Source organism: Suncus etruscus, chromosome X (genome assembly GCF_024139225.1).
Source record: "Suncus etruscus isolate mSunEtr1 chromosome X, mSunEtr1.pri.cur, whole genome shotgun sequence".
Lineage (NCBI taxonomy): Eukaryota > Metazoa > Chordata > Mammalia > Eulipotyphla > Soricidae > Suncus > Suncus etruscus.
Window position 1 is genome coordinate 75,098,524 of NC_064868.1, and position 22,736 is coordinate 75,121,259.

General features: G+C 37.5%; 1 protein-coding gene and 1 pseudogene across 1 annotated transcript; one reads left to right on the forward strand and one right to left on the reverse strand.

Annotated features, from left to right (window-relative positions):
• The window catches only part of LOC125998923 (Y-box-binding protein 2-like), a 234,823-nt pseudogene that overhangs the window by 206,458 nt on the left and 5,629 nt on the right, over positions 1-22,736 (forward strand).
• Positions 7,725-9,022, reverse strand: LOC125999351 (beta-galactoside alpha-2,6-sialyltransferase 1-like). The gene has a single exon (XM_049767424.1). It carries the CDS (start codon positions 8,954-8,956, stop codon positions 7,739-7,741), a length of 1,218 nt encoding a protein of 405 aa, XP_049623381.1. The 5' UTR covers positions 8,957-9,022; the 3' UTR covers positions 7,725-7,738.

Below are 22,736 nucleotides of genomic sequence, written 5' to 3' on the forward strand. Positions count from 1 at the left end.
CTTTGCCTTATAATCTGTGCAAATACCAATATCTCTAATCACAGAAGATTTATTTTGACAACCACAACTGAACAGAACATTTCCTGGTGCCATAAAAAGACCTTGGGATTCAACAATGAGTATGTCCGGAGCCTGTAATTGTTCCCATGATACTATGCTTAAGGGGTGGAGAAACCCTGTATCTCCTAGGCCAAGGCCCTTTCTAATTTTCCCTGTAGTCACTGTGCCTATGCAGAAAAGAAAAGAAACACCTTGCCTCATAAGCCCCTTTCTTTTTTTTTCTTTCTTCTTGTTGCTGTTTTATTACTGTTAGTTTTTTGTGATGGTGGTGGTTCTTCATTGCTTGTTTTTTTTTCTTTTTTTTCTTCTTTTAAATTTATATGTATAGCTTCTAAACAGGCTCTTCCTGGCTTTTTTTTCCTAACAGAACCACAGAACTTGAAACATCTTGTTCTGCCTCATAAATTGAGGGGAAAAAGTAGGTGGTACAAGGAACCAACAGTTGCATGCGCGCTAAGTGAACATAAAAAAATGACCAGACCTAAATACCAAACCCAAAGGCAACAACAACATAAACAAGACACACACACACCCCAAAAGAAAAAATAAATAAATTATAAAAAAGAAAAAAAACAAGACACCCAATTTACAGCAAGATATATCCAAAGTGGACCTGTTATACTAGTAGTCTAGGGGGTTATGGGGGGAGGTATGGAATGCATGCTAAGATCAGGGGTGGAGGGAGGACAACACTGTTGGTGGGAATGGCCCTATTTCACTGTCAATATGTACCTTAAATATAATTGTGAAAAACTTGTAATTCACATTTGTCACAATAAAATATTTAAAAATATGTGAGCAAGGTTTGTAATACAAAGTTGACTATGATCGTTAAAATGATAAGTGATTGTAGTTATACCATCAGAGCATTCTATCTAATTACATATTAAAATATTTTTAATAAAAGAGAGAGGAGGAATATTATATGATTTGATCTTAGTAGCCTAAATGATTGGATAATTTAGATAAAGGAGGTAGATAAAGGAAAGCAGGACTTATATGTCTCCAACAGTATTTAAATAAGCTCTTGTGAAGAGTTTATGTAGTACAAAAGGTAGGTTAATGTAAATAAAACTCTGAACATTAAGATGTTTTGTATAACATTTTTTATTTATCAGAAGATGGGAATGCCAGAATGATTCCAAAGTAAAAATTTCAAACTAACTCTCCAAGATCTACCAACCCGAGAGTTTATTGAGAAAGTATAAATTATCTCCTAACAATTGTCAATGTCACAAAGATAGTGATTTAGTATAGTTTAAAATATTTATATGGTACTGAATCAATATGATTGCATAATATAACATAACATAACAAAGAATTGCAATTTTAGAAACATATACTGACAAGTCACCTAAGGTAAAACTAAGGACTATTAAATCCACACATTCAGTTCAGGTGAAGTTTCTGATGAAGTCTTTTTCAAATGCTGCCATTAGCTGATAAGTTTGGGGGTTACATGTTATTTTATTTGTCTCTAGTACAGGTGGGGGTACCTCTCATAGTAAGTTAGACAGAGTGACATTGCTTTAAGTTCAACATCAAGAGATTCTTTTAAAGTAGTTGCATGCTCATAGACAGTTAAGATTGCAATTCTTAAAAAAAATGATTGCAGTTCTTGTTCACATCATTAGTTTATTTGCTTGTCCAGTTGCCAAGAACAGCTGTGTGTATGGGGGAGGTATGGCTGTATACTGAAGTAACATCTGTGATGAGAAAATACATTTATAAAAATGTCAAATGAGTAGTGGAAGCCCTTCTTGTTTCTCTGTACTTGTGATGAATATTACTTTGTTTTCCTCTCTTCTTCTAGAGCTATCCTAGTGACATTTTCTAACATTCAAAGCCTTTGAAGGGTAGTTTCTTGCATATTTAGAGATTGGCAAAGAGGGTTTGGATAGCTTGAGTGTGAGATAAACTGAAATGTACAGAAGTACATGTTTCAGATCAGGACCACAGACAGAAAAACGTCATCCTGAGTCACTTGCTCTTCCAGATACCTTTCCTTGCTCAGGTTTCTTACAGTAGCTGTGAAGCATAATCTATTTGAAAATCATGGACAATTTGCACCTGTATATTAGAGCTCAGTTTTGCCTTTTGCAAAGCACTTCACAAAAGAAACATCCCAGATTTCAGTGCACCCGTTAAAACAGTAGTTATAACAGAAGAGAAATGATTTGGTAAAAAGTTCCACTTGTATAAACTTTCAGTTGATTGTTGTATTTATTTGCAATTCTCTCTTCTATGCAAGGAGAGCAGGTGAGTGCCTCATTCTGCCAAGATCGTTTAAAAAATCTGCTCATAGCTACTAGAAAAAGAGTGATAGAGAATATCAAAGAACTGACAGGAAGCAAGTCAAGACCACTCTTGAATAAAGAATATGGAAAAGAGAAAAGTACTTCTCTTTGTTTCTTTTACAAAGTTTGTAAGCTCATATGAAAAATGTCAAAGATGAGTGATCTTATGTAGACTACAATCAATTAGATATAAAATTGGTTCCTAGGAGTTTTGACTGCACATATTCCTTTTGAGTCTACTTGTGTAAAAGAGTCAGCAATTCCTTTTTTTTGGGGGGGGATTACACCTTGTGGCTTTAAGGGATTACTCCTGGATCTGCACTTAGAAATAGCTCCTGGCAGGCTTGGGAGACCATATGGGATGCCAGTGTTGGAACCTAGGTCTGTTGTGGGTTGGCCATGTGCAAGGCAAACTGTCTACCACTGTGCTATCACTCCAGCCCCTCCTAGGAGTTTTGAAATCATCCTGAGAGTCCAGAGTGTAATCACTTCTCTCCTCTGGACTTCTTCTCTATTCTGTAATCTGTACATTATTTATTTGATTAATCAGTCCCCATGCATGTTTTCTAGCCATACTGTACCCTCTAGGGGAAACAACTTATCTATTTAATCTCATTATCTCCAGAATTTAACAGATACTAAAATAGGGTAATAATTCATAAGTATTTTCAAATGGATGGCTAGATGGATGGGTGGGTGGGTGGTAGATGGGATACAATGCCATTTTTTTCCATTCTGTGCCTAGAGCTAGGGGTGGGTAGATGAAATTGTTGTGTTCAGAACTTAAGTTTCTTTACCACGGAAATCTATTAAATGTCTGGTGACTTTAGCAAGCAAGTAAACACAGTGTTTCAGAATGTTTCTAGAAAGAAAGGGGAGAAATTCTGAATAAATATATCACATATCTCTGTCTCTAAGTCTCTCAGTATGGTTTTAGAATAGCACCCGTGAAATAGTTGATTAATTGAAAAAGAGTGTATTGGTGGCCGGTGATGTGGCTCTAGAGGTAAGGTGTCTGCCTTGCAAGTGTTAGTCAAGGAAGGACCGTGGTTCGATACCCCGGCATCCCATATGATCCCCCCAAGCCAGGGGCAATTTCTGAGTGCTTAGCCAGGAGTAACCCCTGAGCATCAAATGGGTGTGGCTGAAAAAAAAAAGAAAAAGAGTGTATCATTATCAAGGACTAGTTAATGGATAACCAACATGTTCTATGTATCAGCATTTTTTTTTATTTTTAGAAAAACATATTTATTTTAAAATGTTATATGATCTTTGGGAACTTAAGCATGTGTCAATAGTTTCTGAGATGGATGCTTCAATTCTACACCATACTCAGAAAAACATACTTGACTGGTGGCACATTTTGAGAACTTGATGATATAGGATGAATTACTGAAGACAGTGGCTCATAGCAAGGAACCTAAGTGTAGCACTTAGTCATGATTTTTAACTTATCTGCCCCAAATATAAATCATTTGACCAAGAATAATTCCTGGATTTTATTTGCATGTTACAGCAAGTCTATATATCTAAAGCACAGAATTAAAAGCTTGGTAACTTGATAATCAAACTTAAATTAATTTGATCCCTTCTATAATAATAATTAAAAGCTAGCATCTACCCAGTGCAGATTTGGTGTCCAAGTCTATCTACTTGCACGTCTTATAATGACTGACCACGTTTGTCTAGTTTTGTATCCTGATTCCAAAACTGCAGTGAGTATGTGCAATCAGAATGTAATACAAACCAGAAACTCAGGGGAATAGAAAGGTGGGCATGATTTGTTTCACCTTGCATGAAGTGGCCCGCGTGCCTGCCTAATCTCAAACAGAATCGGGCTTGAGCCATAAGCAGGGAAGAAATGGGATTTCTCTATCTCCACTGCCTTGGTCTCCACAGTGTGCTAAGCTGAGTCAACTCCCCATAGAATATTAAATTCCCTGAAGGCAGGACTTTACTCTCTGGCCTCTCTCATAGCCAGATCCTGCATGGATCTGCCCACAGGCTCAGGTCAATCATAAATGAAAGAAACCAGAAGTTATTAAGAACTTCCTACATGATAGCAACTGTTTCAGGACAGACAGAGTTTTATGCAACCCCCAGGACAGCCCACAGCAGGCTCATCATCTTTATTTTACAGATGTAGAAACAGAATTTCAAATAGGAAAATCTGCCATTGGAGGCATAATTGGCAAATTGGGAAGCAACAATCTAAAACCCCAAGGCTGTACCCTCTGGAGTTCTTTCTACTGCTGACAGAATCCAGGGATTGGCCCCAAATGATTCTGCAGCTCCCAAGAGGCAGATGGGGAGTTCACACACAAGTGCTTGAGAGCAGTAGATCAGCTCCAGGAGTTTGGGACACTGCATAAGGCATGCATCTCCCCCACCCGCCACAGGGGCTGGATCAGTCCAGTGTGGTCCTCCACCAATGGAGGGAATTAGAAGTATCTAGGAAATAGGTCCAATGGGCAGGGTCTGCTGGGAGTCTCTTAATGTTGCTTCGTTGCTGATGGAACTGAAGAGCAGGAGGATGTAAGTATCAGTTATGGCCTTCAAAATTCTGTCGTCTGAGCCACTTCAAGCTCTAGAGAGCCACATTCCCACTCCCAGAGACACCTTCCACAGAGGGCCCAGGAAGATAAAGAAAATGAGATCAGTAGACCTTGAAAGTAGGAAATGCCTGAAAGTCATTTGGGAGGAAAAGATGGCTTTAAAGAATTCAGGAGATTAGCTGGCAGACAGAAGTCTTGGTAAAGCCATTCAAAAGTGAGAGTTGGAAATGAGCAGCATTATCCCTTAAAGACAGGACAGTGTCAATACAGGCTGGTTTCCATGTTACCTGCATTGGGCTGCATTAGGACAGTGGGTAGGGCCTGCCCTCAAAAAATGATGGTACCCTGTAAGTTCAGATAGGTAAGAGAGAGAAAGTTTGGATAAGAGACAGAAAGAGGGCTGGTGAGACAACACAAAGGCTGAGTCTGTGCTTTGCATGTAATAGACCTAGGCTTGATCCCTGGTACCACATGATCCTCTTAGCATCATCAGATTTCACCCAAGTACAGAATCAGTGTAACCTCAAGAAATGCCAAGTGTAATCTCTAAAAGAAAATGAGAGAGAGGTGAAAAGGAAAACATATAAGGGCAGGAGCAATGACACAGTGGAGAGAGCGTTTCTTGCACACAGCCAACCTGCATTCAATTTTCGGCATCCCCATAATCCCCTGAACCTGCCAGGAGTAACTTCTGAGAACAGAGCCAGAAACCGATTGCCGCAAGAAAGAAAGAAAGAAAGAAAGAAAGAAAGAAAGAAAGAAAGAAAGAAAGAAAGAAAGAAAGAAAGAAAGAAAGAAAGAAAGAAAGAAAGAAAGAAAGAAAGAAAGAAAGAAAGAAAGAAAGAAAGAAAGAAAGAAAGAAAGAAAGAAAGAAAGAAAGAAAGAAAGAAAGAAAGAAAGAAAGAAAGAAAGAAAGAAAGAAAGAAAGAAAGGAAGGAAGGAAGGAAGGAAGGAAGGAAGGAAGGAAGAAAGAAAGAAAGAAAGAAAGAAAGAAAGAAAGAAAGAAAGAAAGAAAGAAAGAAAGAAAGAAAGAAAGAAAGAAAGAAAGAAAGAAAGAAAGAAAGAAAGAAAGAAAAGAAAGGAAAGGAAAACATGTATGGCTATTTAGGGATCAGAAGTTTTGAGATTGCTGTTTTAGCTTTAACTTTTATCATTAGCATTTCTGATTGGTGGCGAGATATGAGGACTTCATGATATTCAGAATGAATAAATAACTACTGAGCTTACTGAAACATACCATTTCCGTATCTCCTCTTGTGCTAGAACCCACTTACTGTCTGAGGGAGTTATCCTGGTCACAGAAGATGTGAGGAGCCCCTCATGGGTGTGCATGCAGACAAACCAACAGCAAACCCAGTACTCTACAAGCCTTCCTGCTGGGTGGATATTGCAGCCACCCTGTCTGACTCTTTCTCTCTACTTGATGATGGAGATGAAACCTTCTGCACTTATTTCCCTAAGGAAGGGCCTGGGGACTTTAGCCTCTCCTCATCAGCATCCAGGCTATGGATATATCAGATCATCCACATGAGAACAATGTTGCCTCTGCCAGGAGCACAGACCCTGGGCACAATCTCATTCTGCAGAAATAAAAACATTACCTATATTCTGTACCACTTACTTGCTGCCCCCACACCAGGATACAATCAGAGTTTTGGAGCATGCCTTTAATATATTATATCTGTGTCTTTCCTGGTACAATTTCAATCACTGCAGAACACTTGATGGCAAGAATAAGATCATTGGGGGAACAGCCCAGCACTGGCAGACCTGATGAAAAAGGCAGATCTTGTATTTATTTATATGAAGAAAAGGGAGAACTGTGTCTGTAGACAGTGTAGGTACATGCAGCTGTGTACTTGTGAGCTCACATGGCTCTGCAGCTACAGCCCAGACTTGATGGTTGTACTCAGGATCCCAGAACTTCAGAGCCCTTTCCAGGAAGGCCTAGAGTACAGGTGAGGCCTAGAGTACAAGGTGAGGCTCAGTAGCCATTTATTTATTCTGAATATCATGAAGTCCTCCTATCTTGCCACCAATCAGAAATGCTATTGATAAGGGCTAAAGCTAAAACAACAATCGCAAATCTTCAGGAGTCAGGTCTTCTCAGATCCAGGATGGCTAAGAGAATACCTGTAAAATGTCAAGAGTTTGGTGACCGACTGCAGACCCCAGATACCAGGATTTCACAGTTACTCCTGCAACTGGTAACTGGTATGTCTCTGAGTGGGGGAGCTGGCCGACAGGACCCCTGTATACTGAACCCTAGAGCAGGGATATGGGACCCCCAAACCAGGCCTTCACAGCAAGGCTGAGCAGCCGGGTTCCTGGGGGTCTGGGGAAAGGGAAACCAGTCCCTTCCATGGCCATAAACCGGGCTGTTCAATGGATCTTCTTGCACTGGGGTACTTTCTCTTCAGTCCTCATATCCAAAAATGTACGAGTGCTATACAAACAACAACTGCCACATACAAACAACAACTGCCACATACACACATCTTTCTTTTCTTCTAGTCCATCTACTATCTGAAAAAAAACACAAAAGAGCATACTAAAGCTTCTGCTATTGTGTTAACGACTTTATTGGTGATACAATAATTGTCACAAATATATCTGCTATTGAACTTTCCTTTTCTTTTTCAAATTCTTTGTTTTTTTATTTTAGATCTCCTATTTTCTTTATATTTTTGATAACTTTGCTTCCTGTCATCCTGAAACAAATGCATTATGATCAGTTATTTCAACTATGATGCACTTTCTTTTAATAAATTTACTTAAAAATACCAAGCATTGAAGTGTGGCAATACCTAGTCAAGGAACCCACATTTAGCAGCAAATATTCTGGAAGCCAAGTAGTGTGGCTTTTCCAAGAATGTAAATATCTGCATCAGTGCCCTGGTTTAGAAACTTCACCAGGTTTTTTTCATAGAGGAGTGGGTGGTAGGAGCCCATGGTACATGCAGTGTCGAAGAACTTCCCGTAATAGTGGCACAAGTCAGTCTTCCGCATGGATGGAAGGAATTCATAAATGTCTACCTGGTCACACAGTGTCATCATGAGGATGATGCCAAGCATGCCGGAGGATGGAGGATTTGGCTGAATCTCCTCCGGGGCCATTTCCTGAAGAATGTCCCAAAGCTCCCAAGGCATCTGGGGCTTGAGGATGTAAAAGGGCTGATTGGGATGCAGCTTTCGGTAGCTCTTATAATTTTCAAAAAAACCATACTCGGGATTTTTATACCACTTTGGGATATCTGAGTGGTACACAGAAGGGTCCCACACAACCAGGATTCCTTCATTATATAGACTGTCCTTGAGGAACCTCTGGCCTTTAACCAACTGAGAGTTCATTAGACGAATGGTGGTTTTGGTGCCTACATCAAGCTGGAAGTTGTCTGTGGGTGCTGCATTAAACCTCAGGATGGCATCGTGATCATCTATTTCTGGGCCCAGTTGAGAGGACTTCAGAGATCCTGCTGATGAGACAACAGCACACTGGCCCCATAGCCTAGTCATGGTCCTAATGTTCTCCTTGGGGAGGAAACCCTTCCATTCAGAGGTGTTGAAGGGAAAATCTGAGGCATCCACCATGGAGACATTCACTCGGTCCCGAAGGTGACAGCTTAGGGATTCTGCACTGAACTTGACACCTGGCCCTGGCCCCTTGTAGGACACATTGTACTTATTCAGTTTCAGATAATACTTCCAGACATTCTTCAGTTTAGGGTTAATGTTTTTGGAAGAGCTATCCCTGTTCCACACCAGGTGGGAGTTCTCTAGTTTGGTCTTAGATGGACCCCTGAGTCTTCTGAGGTCTTGTTTACCCCTGAGAGTATCCTGAATGCTGTTTGAAGACACAGACCTGAAATTGGAGTCCACAATCTTCTTCTGCAGACTCTTCGAGGCCTGAAATTCCTTTCTTCGCAACTGAAGGGAATCATACTCATCCCCTTTCTTCATATCTTTCCACACACATATAGTCGCAAATAAGAGACAGACCAGCACGATGCACCTGAACTTTTTCTTCACTTTTCTGTGAACCATAATGAAGGGCGGATTCAAAAAAGACACTCTGTTCTGAGCAGAAAAACAATCCTGCTTGCTTCTTGCTGCAGGTCCTCCAGGACTTCAGGAAGAGGCACTCTTCTTCATGGAAAGGATGCTGACTTTATAGGGTCTGGAGGACAAGGCTCATTAGACTATGAATGACTAAACACCATCTCTGTACAGGTACAAAGAGAGCCTGCCCTAGGGGTTGAGCACACCCAGGGAGGCCAGTTCATTTCAGCTGGGCTTCGGTAGAGCTCCTCTTGGGCAGCTGACCGAGAAGCTCAGTACATGAGCTTCTACATTGCCTGCAGGGAATAAAAAACCTTCTATGGACATTTTTGAAAGATAGGAGTATGTAAAAATGTAGAATAATCCCAGTTAGATATGTGAGAGCAAATTTAAGATCATGGGAATTAATACAATGTCTACATAACAATCACTCCTTTTCTCTTAGGAATCTTCTTTATCCCATCTACATAATCCTAAATAGTCTCATACCTTAGTTAAACTGGGCATATTTTAACCTAGAACCAATAGTTTCAATCTGTAACTGGTGGATGGAATATAACATACAGAACTCAAGAGGTGTTTTGGTCATGGTTTTCTTTGTATAGAGGTTACGTACATGTACTGAAAGAGAATGATACTGAAGAAAAGACAGGAGCATTAGTGACATACATGTCAGGAATAAAAAAGAGAAATATTGTTCTCCATTCTAAGATCCACCTGTGATCATTGACCTTCCTTCAGATTTGTTTCAATGTCCTTTTGGTAATTCAACCCTACACCTTTGTCTTCGTCCAAGTTGAGTTTATTTGGACTATAAGATAACTTTATAAGTATAGACTAATCAGTGTTTCACCATTGATTAAAATGTAATTTCAGAATAGATTGCAATTTGGTATGGTCAAAGGACACACTATAAGTGAGTGGTGGAGCCATTAAAGCTTTTAAGTAGAATATTACAGCCAGAGATTTCATTCTTAGGACATCATTTGTGAAACTGTAGAAGATTGATTTAATGGGTGGAATGGGAAAGACTCAAATCAGGGAGAATAGAAGTCAGAGGAAACAACTCTTTAAACAATTTTAACAACTTTGATTTACAATGTTATTGATAACTGAAATTAGGCATTTAATATTTCAACATCAGTTCCACCAATAGTGTTCCCATACTCCATCATATCCATCTTCACAACCTCAGCCCATCCTATCTCCTTGGCAGGCACTTTACAAATTTAGTAATAGATCTCATGTTTTCAGTGTGGTTGACTTTGTGTTTTAGATTTATAGCTGTACCACTCTCTCACACACCAGTACAATGGAGACTCCAATCCCTGTTCCCTCATTATTTCCTTTCCTCATCTTCCTTTCTGCCTTGATTTCTTGCCTTCTGTGTCCTCCTCCCTAATCCTTGGGGTCTAGGGTGATCTAAGTATTCCCCTTTACTACATTTAATTTTCTCATTCAGCTATTTTCTTTTTTTTTTTTTTTTTTTTTTGGTTTTGGGGCCACACACATTTGACGCTCAGGGGTTACTCCTGACTATGCGCTCAGAAATCACTCCTGGCTTGGGGGGACCATATGGGATGCCGGGGGATTGAACCACGGTCCATCCTATGCCAGCGCTTGCAAGGCAGACACCTTACCTCTAGCGCCACCTCTCCGGCCCCCACATTCGACTATTTTATATAACACAGATAAATGAGATCCTTCTGATGAAATATCTCGTAAGTGTCTATTTCTTGCTTTACAAAATGGTAGCCAATTATTAGAGAAAAAAGTAGGTTCTTACAAAGAGAACCCCGTGATCTAAGTGAAACTGATTGCCATTGTTACAATTATTTCTTTGTAACAGTGTCACAGCAGAACTTCACAAGATCACTCTCAAAACGGTTCTGTAGTTTTCGGTCAGTGTAAAACATTTTTTGCTGCTTTAATTGGTCAGTTAGTTCCTTTCCTACCCCTTTGCTGTTATGATGAATTATGGGGGCTGCATACTTAGTTATGGTATTTGTACACTTTTAAAGATTCAGTGTTCACCGTATGTCACACTTTAGTTGTGTTGCATGCACACACTGGTTGTACAATAGTGCTTAAAGGATCATACTTGGCATGTGGGGTGATCCTGGAGCATGAACTCTAGACCCCACAAAGTACCTCATACATACTCACCATCAGGATATCTACAGGACCCCTGTAACTGCTACTTTTAATCTAGAACTCAGCTGACACTTTTTTCTCCATCTTTGTCTACTTCTGACCACAGTCCCTCTTTCTTCGGTGCCTGCTTGGCCCTGAATCCAGGGCAAACTAGACTTACGTCTTAAGAGTGAGCACTTCCTTCTCAATAATCAAGATTTTAATGGAAATGTCACTCGTGGATTTTAATGGCACAAATCCCAGATTAATACTATATAACATCTAGCATTGAATCACAAATGTAGTAAGAGATCCAACATTACTAATGAGCTGCCTTAGTCTGCCAAGACGTAACTTGATATCGAAAAAATTTCTATTTCATGGCATCTGTCTGTAATGCTAGCCAAAGATTTGTGTAATGGGTAGTCACAATTGAAAATGACCTTCATTACACTGAATTCATTTCTGTAATGTGTCCATTTTTCCTCCTCTTACATCCCGAGAGTAATAATAGACATAGAAATAAATTCAAACTGTAATTCAAATTTGAGAATGTAAGATTCACAGGTGTTGTGGCTTTTCTCATACCTAACGAGGGAATGGGGAAGAAGAGTAAGAAATCAAGGATGATCTACAAAGTGAGGTGTATTGTTCAGAAAATCAGATATGGTGGACATGACATAGGATGGACTGTTTTCCTCAATAAGTATCTTTGCATAATGCACCAAGAGTTAAATGAGTGAGGAAGGGATTTTGTATCGTATCTTTGTGTTCCTAGGGTATATCCCTAGAAATGGTATAGCTGGATTGTATGGGAGCTCAATTTCCAGTTTTTGGAGGAATCTCCATATCACTTTCCAAAAATCCCTTCCTCACACTTATAGTCATTGCAGCACTATTTACAATAGCCAGACACTGGAAACAACAAAGGTTTCCTTCTACAGATGAATGACTAAAGAAACTGTGGTACATATACACAATGGAATATTATGTAGCCGTCAAGAGAGATGAAGTCATGAAATTTTCCTATACCTGGATGTACATGGAATCTATTATGCTGAGTGAAATAAGTCAGAGGGAAAGAGATATACACAGAATTCTCTCACTCATCTATGGGTTTAAAGAAAAATAAAAGATATTTTGTAATAATTCCCAGAGACAAAAGAGAGGAGGGCTGAAAGGTGCAACTCACGACATGAAGCTCACCACAAAGAGTGATGAGTGCAGTTAGAGAAATAACTACATTGAGAACTATCGTAACAGTGTGAATGAATGAGGGAAGTAGAAAGCCTGTCTAGAGTACACGTGGGAGTGGGATGGGGAGGATGGAGATTTGGGACATTGGTGATGGGTATATTGCATCAGTAAAGGTGGGTGTACTTTACATGACTGAAACCCAACTACAATCATATTTGTAATCAATGTGTTTAAATAAAGATATTAATTTAAAAAAGAGTTAAGTGAGTGATCTGCAGTTTTGGAGAAAGAATTATTCTAAAGAATAAGAGCATTGCTTTGTACATAGGTTTTACAATGACTTTGTGTGCCTATTTCTACCATCACAGATGCCAGTGAGTTCACAGAATCACTTGGCTGCTGCTTAGATGGGCTGTGTATCTCACAGAATGAGTGCTTGACGCAGAGAGAAGAAGGGGTAACCCTGACTCTATTCCTTCTTGTCTGTGTCATAGTCAGAAGTCACTTAATCATCTGAGCTCTATTTTTTGCAACAGTAAAGGAGGCTGTAATCACTGCATAATCTATCTTAGGGGGCTGTTAGGATCAAATGACAAAATTAATCTGGAAAACCTTCATTATTATTGTTGCTGTCAGAGAGATTCATTTCCTTATTTCAGAAAACTATGATACAATGGAAATTCAGTGTCATGGGTCATAATTTCCACTCTACTAATAATATTTTAAGATTTCTACTTGCATGATTTTATCCTTTCACAGTATCAGAAGAATGAGTAAAATGATTTCTACTTTCCATAGGTTAATGTTTCTGTGTATAAATTATATTTTCTACACACACCACATACATATGTATCTCAAATAACAAATACCTTTTCTCTATCAATCAGATATCCACCCTTGAACAATGCTAGGCTTAAGGTGACAATCTATGGACAGTGAAATAAATGGTATTCAATTTATAGTTTTGTATAGGTAGTTCACATCCATGAAGTCAAATAACATATGTGTATATATGTTATTAGTTGAATATGTAAATGCGAAATCTGTAAATAGCAGAAAGTCTGCACTTGAGTGAACTTCTGACTTTTGTTTTTCAAAAGTCAGCTCTGGCATGTGTGTTTGTGAGGCAGGGAGAGAGAGGAAGCTGTGGGAAATTTTTTCAGCCTTGCATATTACTTTAGTGTTATAAGTGATTTGTAAAAGAGACTTTATGATTGCCTAGATCAGATCAACATAATGCCAAATCAGAGTCAATTCAAGACCCTAAGCCATCAAGCCCCTTAATTAGCTATAAGTGGAGCATCAATCTCTTATCATAAAAGGTGGTGGCAGGATTGAGATCTTTTGCCTACTACAATGTCCTGTTGCTTTCTACTACAATCACTATTAAATGAAGCTGCCAAATGAACCAGAGGGAGTAATTTTTGACTAGCACCTTTAATACATGTATAAATGAACAGCAATACTGCTATCGTAAAAATGGGAATTCTGTTTCCTTTACCTAATGGATCATTCACTTGCGAGTGGAATATCATTTTTTGTTAATGACCCTTGCTTAGCAACATAATAACTGTTACTTGTCTTTTATAAGCAGAAATTTCACACATATTATCTGACTGTAATTTATTTTATTCTTATTTATATCTCGTTGCTCAATCATTTTTATCATTTTCTAAGATTATTTTATTATATTTGTTTATTTATTTATATGTAAATATATATTTATATTTGTTTATTATAGTTTTATAATTGCTTCCCAGTTCCATTTAAGCTCTCTATCCACTGATACTGTGTTAGTCCTGATCACATGACATTTAAATACTAACTACAGGGACCGGAGAGATAGCACAGCAGTAAGGCGTTTGTCTTAGGTGCAGAAGAATAATCTCAGCATCTCATATGGTCCCTCGAGCCTGCCAGGTCCGATTTCTGAACACAGATCCAGGAGTAACCCCTGAGCACTGCCAGGTGTGACCCAAAAACAAAAAAAAATACTAACTACAGGATCTTTTTCCTATTTTCAGCAACCTAGACTCTTAGTAGTTTTTAATTCTTTTGAAATTTCTATTGCTTAAAACTATTATTTCTTCAACATTCCTACTCATCACTTGCTGTTGGTTTTATTGTATATTCTGTCTTCTCTACTCATTAGATACACTTACTTTTGGGGGCTTATATCTGGTACCCTTCCTATTATAATATATTATCTCACCAATCTAAAAGAATAACTTTAGTTATTATCTCTAGATGCCCGTCATAAAATACAATGTATATATCTTCCAGCTTTTCAATATGTAAACTCCTATTTCTAAAGAATTTCAGGCTCACCACACCCAAGGCATATTGTTTCAAAACTATAAACCATCTCTTGTTAACAATTCTGTAATCTCCCAATTGCCTAAGTTAGAACCCTTTGCCACTTTCTCTCCATTTCTCCCACATTGACTCAAATGCCAATTAATTCTTTATTTTCTCTAAACATTGCTTAGATATGAAGAAAAGGCAGTGGTGGGAATAAAGTGGCAGCATCAGGGTGAAGAATGCATAAAACATATGCATTTAAACATAATTGAACACAGAATCCTACATCGAATGTCACTGAGAAACTTCACTAAAGAACACAGCCATCACCTCAGGGGGATTTTATGCTGAAGAAGACAGAACTCTGGACAAGTTTAGAGCTATGGAACACTAGATTCAGGTGGGAGGAAGAAACAGCTTGAAAGAGAAAAGATTCAGCAACTGTACAAGACATAACGTGCCAACCTAAGATAAGAAAATGCTGAAAACAAAGCATTCTATATAACCTAAGTTTTATTCTGGCACTCACTAAGTTGCAAATAGACTTGGATATTATTGACTCCAATACAATGGACTACTATACCCGAGCAAAATGGGACCAGCCATTTTTAGGTGATCCCCACCCAGACAGGCTTCCTTCCTGAGCTGACAGTACTGCCAACACATGACTGGTTCATATCAGTCACTAAGTGTGAATGCTTATTTTATAGAACTTAGATATGTATTTGAACTCACTGAATCACAAGAGTCAGAATCATGACTTGTTAAGTTCAATAAAGGGAGTGACCACACCATCCCTGAACTGGGAAATTCCATTCCAGAGGTGAGCCCCCAACCACAGAGTTATATCCTTGCTCCCTCCCCAAAGGGACTCAACCACTATTCTACACTGACATAGTTACAGCAGCTTGGCAACATGATATGAATATTCCTGCATTTGGCTCTGAACCAGAGGAATCTCACCAAACAAGATATACTAAACTTCCTCCTTCCACTTAAAATAAAGAATACGAATCAAAAAGACTTCGCAGAGGTTTCATTTTGTGTCTGTACCCACCCACGGTATCAGAAAGAGAACTGAGAGCAAGCAGTAACCAGATCAAACAGAGAACAATTGTCTCTAGTCCTCAAAAGATGAGAACAGCCATTTTATGGGCACAACTGGGAGATATTATCCCAGAGGAAGTAGCAGAGAGGAAGACAATTGTGGAAGTGAATTCCATACATCATGCATACTGGCAGTATACATCTATAAACTAGTACTAGCAAAATGCAAAATCTCCCTGTTGCCACAAAGAACAAATTATTAAACTATTGGTTTATTGCTATTGGTTACTTGTGACCACAATGTCTAGTCACTGCCCAAATTAGTTGGAATCTGATGCCACCTTAGTTTCTAGATTCCAACAACAGTTAACTGAATCAAAGGAAGGACCTGCTAGATCTTGGTGCTGTAGCAGTTATAGGAAAGTTGCTCCTACAAAACGTTTGTCATCCAGTTACAGAGAATTTAGAGATGGGCACCAGTTTAATCTTTCAGACATTTAAAAAATCTTTACAGGTATTTTGTGACTGCTAGAAACCCCCAAGAGTTATAGGAATAAACCTGGTATTGCAAACAAGAACCTGAAACTCCAAAAAAAAAATTAGGAAAAATGAAAAGTAAAGGAATTAGCTATATCAATTGAATAGAACAGAAGTTCAAGAAAGCTTTCAACTACATCAGAAATTTCTAAACTGCCCAAGGTTGACTTCAGAGCAACAATGTACTCCATTTTCACTGAACTGAGGAAATCATTGGAACAGAAAAATGAATAAACTAAGAAATATTGATGAAAAATGAAAGAACTTGTCCAAACAGAAATGAAGAGCAAAATAATAAAATAGCAGAAATCGACAGCAGAATGGAAAAAGTTGTAAATAAAATCAGTGACATCAATAAAGAAGAATAGAGAGATATTTTTATTTTTTTGTTTTGTTTTTGGGTCACACCCGGCAGCGCTCAGGGGCTACTCCTGGCTCTATGCTCAGAAGTTGCTCCTGGCAAGCTCAGGGGACAATATGAGATGCCGGGATTCAAACCACCGACCTTCTGCATGCAAGGCCTTACCTCCATGCTATCTCTCCGGCCCCCAGAGAGATATTTTTAAATGAAAACAACTGAGATATATTGGACAATAACAACTGAATCAGTATTGGTATCATAGGCATTCTTATGGTGGTGAGGCTGATTTTGTATTTCTAAAACGCAGATATCAATAGCTTTGTAAACCACAGTCCTTTAAGTAAACAAAAAATTAAAAAATAAAATTAGTGAATGGGAAAAGAAAAATTCTTCTTAATTATTTTGATAATATAATGCCTGGTTTTATTTACCCTTTGCATTGTTTTCTTGATTTCTATATGATTAATTTATGTTATAATTTGATATGACAAATTCTAATATATTTGAAAAATTGTTCATATGTATATTTTTTGTTATTCTTGTGCCTATTTATTCTCTGTTTCCTTACACCAGCTCTTTCTTTACAGTGCTACTAGACATCTCTAAACACACAAAAAAAGTTAATTGTTCTACTGAAATACTGTACAATGATTTCCCATTTTTGCCCAAATAATGCTTTATTATTTTAGCATGACTCTTCATGCTTACAGATTTTTTATATTTACTTTTTTTCTAAACAAAATATGCTCTTTAAGTTTTGTACTTTATTGTCTAATAGAGATGAAATTAGAAAGAGGAAGACAGGGAAAGAGAGATGGAAGGAACAAATTCTATGAATTTTGTAATATCAAAATTATTGTGACACATTATTTCTTATACTATGCAACTTTAATCATAATTTCCATTTTAAATACTTTAAAATTGAGACACCATGACTTTCCAATAATAAAATAAGTTAATACTGAGTTAATACTGAGTCAGGGATGGAATCTCTGTGTTTTTTGATTATAGATTCTTGCTTCTCCTTACTCTCCCTTGAGAAAAGCAGTAGCTTAAATTAACATGCTAAACAGTCATCCATTTCCTCAAAAGTTAGGAAATTCTCCACAGCCTGTGCTTTAAACCTGCTGTCTGATTCTTATTTTTTCTGTGAGCTGTAATGTTTCAATCCCCCCACCTGATTATTTGGAACAACAAACTATAGTCCTAGAAATATCAGGAAAGCAAATTGTACATGGAAATTGACTTCTTGGCAAGACATGAACTTTCAGCTTAAAAACTGGGACTCCATATATCAGCATAATAAACTTTAATGCCATTGGTTTGAAGTAATAGTAGAATGGGTAGGTAGATTGCCTTTCATGCGCCTGACTTGGGTTTGATCATCTGTATCTCATCCTATATGGTTCCCTGAACATCATCAGGAGTAATTCTTTAGTGCAGAGTGAGGCGTAATCCCTAAGCAATGCCAGGTGTGGCCCCAAAACTTAAAAACAAAAACCAATTAGTATAAGTGGCTTTCTTAATACACTTGTCTGTTGTTTGTACCAATGGGTAGGAGTCACTTTCAAAAGTTGAACTCTGGCTGGGTGTTCCAGTAGTTGTACTTTATTATATTAAATTATATACAGCTTATTTATTCCCTTCAGAATTATTTTCAAACTAAGCAGATGTTGCTGGTAAGGTGTGTCTGGAAAGAGGCCAGTAAGTAATATAAAAAAATTATGATTATGATACCAGGAGAAAGTTTCAGAGTTTAGACAAAAATTTGGAAGTTTTAAGATCCTTTAAGGCTGAGGGTAAACTGGTTAAGCTGCTAAGGGTATACGACAGGCTATTCTTAAACTGAGGAAACTATATAATGGAAAGAGACTGGCAAGTCTATGACTTGATATTTGCTTCTAGTTCTTTGTTTCTATTTCACTCTTTGACTTTTTGTCTTATTTGGGATAACATTTGAGCTATGCTTATGTGTATATTTATGAATGTATGTATGTATAATATTCTATATTCATTGGAGCACAAATAATTCTGTTTTGAAAAATTGTGGCCTTTCGGAATATGGTTTGCTTATACTCAGTTGGTTATGTTTTTCTCCCTGGAAACTCAATTCCAATTTATTTCAGTTCTTGCTTGCCAATATTTGCATTCATACAACTGATAAATTTTATCTAAAGTATATTAAGAATCCTTATAACTCAATAATAAAAAGATAAATAACTCAATTAAAATTGACAAAAACTATTAATAGACATTTCCTCAAAGATTTTAAAGCACATCATTAGTCATCACGGAAGAAAAAGTAAAAACCACAATGGTTCACTGCCTCATACCCATTAGGAAGGTTCTGATCAAGTCATGCAATAAAAACATTTGTGAAGATCTGAGAGATTTTTGGTGAGACTGTAAAATTATGCAGTTTCTGTGAAAAACAAGCTTGAAGCTCCTTAAATGTTGAGTTACAATATGACTCAGTAATTATATTGCTCGGCATATTCTCAAAATAACAAAAACCAGGAACTCAAACAGATTGGGTTTTGGACCACAACCAGCAAAGTTCAGGGGTTACTCTGAATACAATGAACAGATATGTAAATAGGGATAGCTCATGGTTTGGAAAACCAGGAATTAACCCAGGAATATTGTAAGGCAAGCACTTTACTCTCTCAAACATTTATTTTATGCATCTATTTGTAAAAGAATTTCACATAGATAATAAAAAGAAGAAAATGCAAATATCAGCCACATAATTAATGGATAAAATAATACAGTATGTTTATATAAATATTACTTAAATATAAAAAGTAATAGAGTATTCAAATAAACTTTGCCTTTATATTACAGACAAATCCCAACCCCTCTGAATCTGGACTCATGTCACCTCCAGATATGTTTTATATCCCCCATTTATTTTCTACCCTGGAGATAAGTTTCCTTTTTGATATACTAGAGCCAAGAGTTTGCACATCTTTGATACCTTCCATTCCCTTATCATGTTATTCAATATGTCACAGATTAGTTAGAAAACTGCTATTAATCCTTTTATTATTAATTTATAAGTGAATTATTTAATTGAATCACTGTGAAATACAAAGTTGTTCATGATTGAGTTTCAGTGATACAATGTACAACAGCCTTCACCAGTGGACATTTACCACCACCAATATTTTCAGTTTCCATCCTGCACACCCCACTCCCACCACCTGCCTTTCTTGGCAGACATTTTTCTTCTCCATTTTAATTTTAGACAGGGTGGATTGCAATTTTCTTACTGAAGTGGTACCATGCATATCACTTTATCTACTTTTACAACCTAGCTATTGTACAGAGAGATAACTTACAATTATAATTGTCATTTTGGTCCCTTATTTGCCCTAATTGCTCTAGATATTGAAAGAGATAATTGTCATGGGATTTATTGTCATCTTTGTGTAGAAGTTTGTTGTGTCTTTTGGTCTTTCTTGTCTTAAAGTAGACCTTTCAGTTTGTATTTTAAGGATGATTATGAGTGTAAAGTTTCTGAGCTTTTGTTTATCCGTGAAGCTATTTGTACTTCCTTCCAACCTAATGTGAGTCTGGCTGGGTGACTGGCAAAGCAGTCATTTCATTGAATTTGGTCACTATATCCCACCACTGCCTCCTGACCTTGAGGGTCTCTTGTGACAGGTCTGCTGTAAATCTTTTTTTTTCATGACTAGATTTATATTTAATAATTCTATATTATTATTAATATTTTATAAGTATACAATATATAATTCAAATATCAATTTTAAAAGAATATCTGAGATTTTAGGAATAATCCCAAATGCCTTCATATTCTGTAATAATAATAAATTTCAAGCAAACAATGATGTCAAATGACTGATGGAATACAATTATACACCAAATATGCATGACACTCATTATATTTGCATTATTGTTCTTAGGAGAACTCGTCCAGTTGGATCAAAGGGCGTGGTCACCTTAAAATCTTAACACCCTTATAAAAAGACCTGCACACTTTAAGTAGTAAATTTCTGAGTTTAAATTTGAATTAAATTTCAGTGCTAAATCTTAAAAAGATGTATAAATCCAACAAATTCTTATGTGAGTATAAATAACATTATAAAATTGTTTAAATGACCCTGTGTGTTATAACATTGAGTTCAGATGTTAGATGATAAATAAATAACTTTACAACAAACCATTTTTATATGTAAGTTAAATAAATTATAGACAAATTTTCTATCAGAATATCACAAGTCACCAACGTCTAATAAAAAAAAACAAGGAACAAGGATGCAAAGGTAACAAGGAAAATAAAATGTTTTCCTGTGAAGTAACATGGTTACATTGTGTTAATATTAATGTTTATTTTTTTTAATTTTTTATCTTTATTTAAACACCGTGATTACAAACATGATTATAGTTGTATGATTACAGTCATGTAAAGAACACCCCCCTTCACCGGTGCAACATCACCACCACCAATTTCCCAGATCTCCCTCCTCCCCACCCCCCTACACCTGTACTCGAGACAGGCTTTCTACTTCCCTCATTCATTCACATTGTTATGATAGTTTTCAGTGTAGTCATCTCTGCAACTGCACTCATCACTCTATGTGATGAGCTGCATGTCCTGAGCTGCACCTACCAGCCCTCATCTCTCTTGTCTCTGAGATACTGTTAAAAATGTCAGGATGCCCTGTTGAATGTAATTTCTCTTTTTGATCCTTTTCCTTTAAGTATTCTATCCCTATCTGTAGGTTTCATCATCATGACGAGCATGTGTCTTGGGGTGCTTTTTTTTAGCTTTCATTTAGCTGGTACTCTTTGGGAATGCAGTCTTTAGCTCTGGGAGTTTCTCTGTAATGATGTACTAGACTGTTGATTCTTTCTATGGATTACTTTCTGGGTATCTGGGACTCCAATGATTCTTATGATTTTTTTCTGTTAAGTTAATCAAAGATATTTTTATTTGTTCACATACTTTGAATATATTTTTCATTGGCATCTTCCAATGAAGATGCCATCTTCATTCTCTAAGCTTGATGTTGGCCTGAGCTGTAGTGTGTTTTTTTTCCCATTGGCATCTTCCAGTGGGATTGGTGATTTGGGATTGGTATGCGATGGCAGGGATGTGGAGAAAGGAACTCTTACTGCTGGTGGGAATGCCATTTAGTCCAACCTTTATGGAAAGCGATATGGAGATTCCTCCAAAAACTGGAAATTGAGCTCCCATACGACCCAACTATACTACTCCTAGGGATATATCCTAGGAACATAACAATACGATACAAAAATCCCTTCCTCACACTGATATTCATTGCAGCTCTATTTACAATAGCCAGATGCTGGAAACAACTAAGATGCCCTTCAACAGATGAATGGGATTTATTGGCTAGAAGATATGCACAGCTGAGAAGCATAGCAAAGAAGCCACATTTCTCTGATCATTTGCTTTAAGGCTCTTTTACAATCTCTTCTGTTTTATAGAGTTGTTATGCATCTCATCTTCCAGTTCATTGATTGAGTCCTAAGTTGAAGAGGCTTTCCAGTAAGGTTTTCATTTTGCCTACCAAGTTTTTCGGTCCTGTTATTTCGGTTTGTAGTTTTTTAATTTCTATTTTCATATCCTCTTGATTTTTATTTGTGATTTGCTTAGCTTGATCAATGGTTACTTTGAGTTCTATGAGGATCCTTTCTATTTCTTCTCTAAACTTCTAATTTGAGAAGCTAAATAAGTGGTTTGCACTTTTTGAGTCATCAGAGATGCCATCTTCATTCTCTATGCTTGATGTTGGCCTGAGTTGTAGTGTGTTTTTATCTACATATTGTGATGGGATTTATTGAATAGAAGGTAATCGCAGCTGTGAAGCATAGCAAAGAGGCCACGTTCCTTTTTCTCCACCCTATGTGGCAGAGACATCCTACCTCTGTTGGTATGCCATCAGGAGATCTCTGCTGCGACCGCAGGTGCTCTTCTTGCTGAGGTGGTTATGGCCACCTCACAGAGCAGAACAGAGGACTTTAAAAATGTCTTTCATTTGCAAAGCACATGCCAGTGCCTTCAAAATAGATGCCTGTTTTTGTTTCTGGGCCACACCCATTGATGCTCAGGAGTAACGTCTGGCTGGCCTGGGGGGACCATATGGGATGCCAGGAGATTGAACCTCAGTCCGTTCTAGGCTAGCGCTTGCAAGACAGATG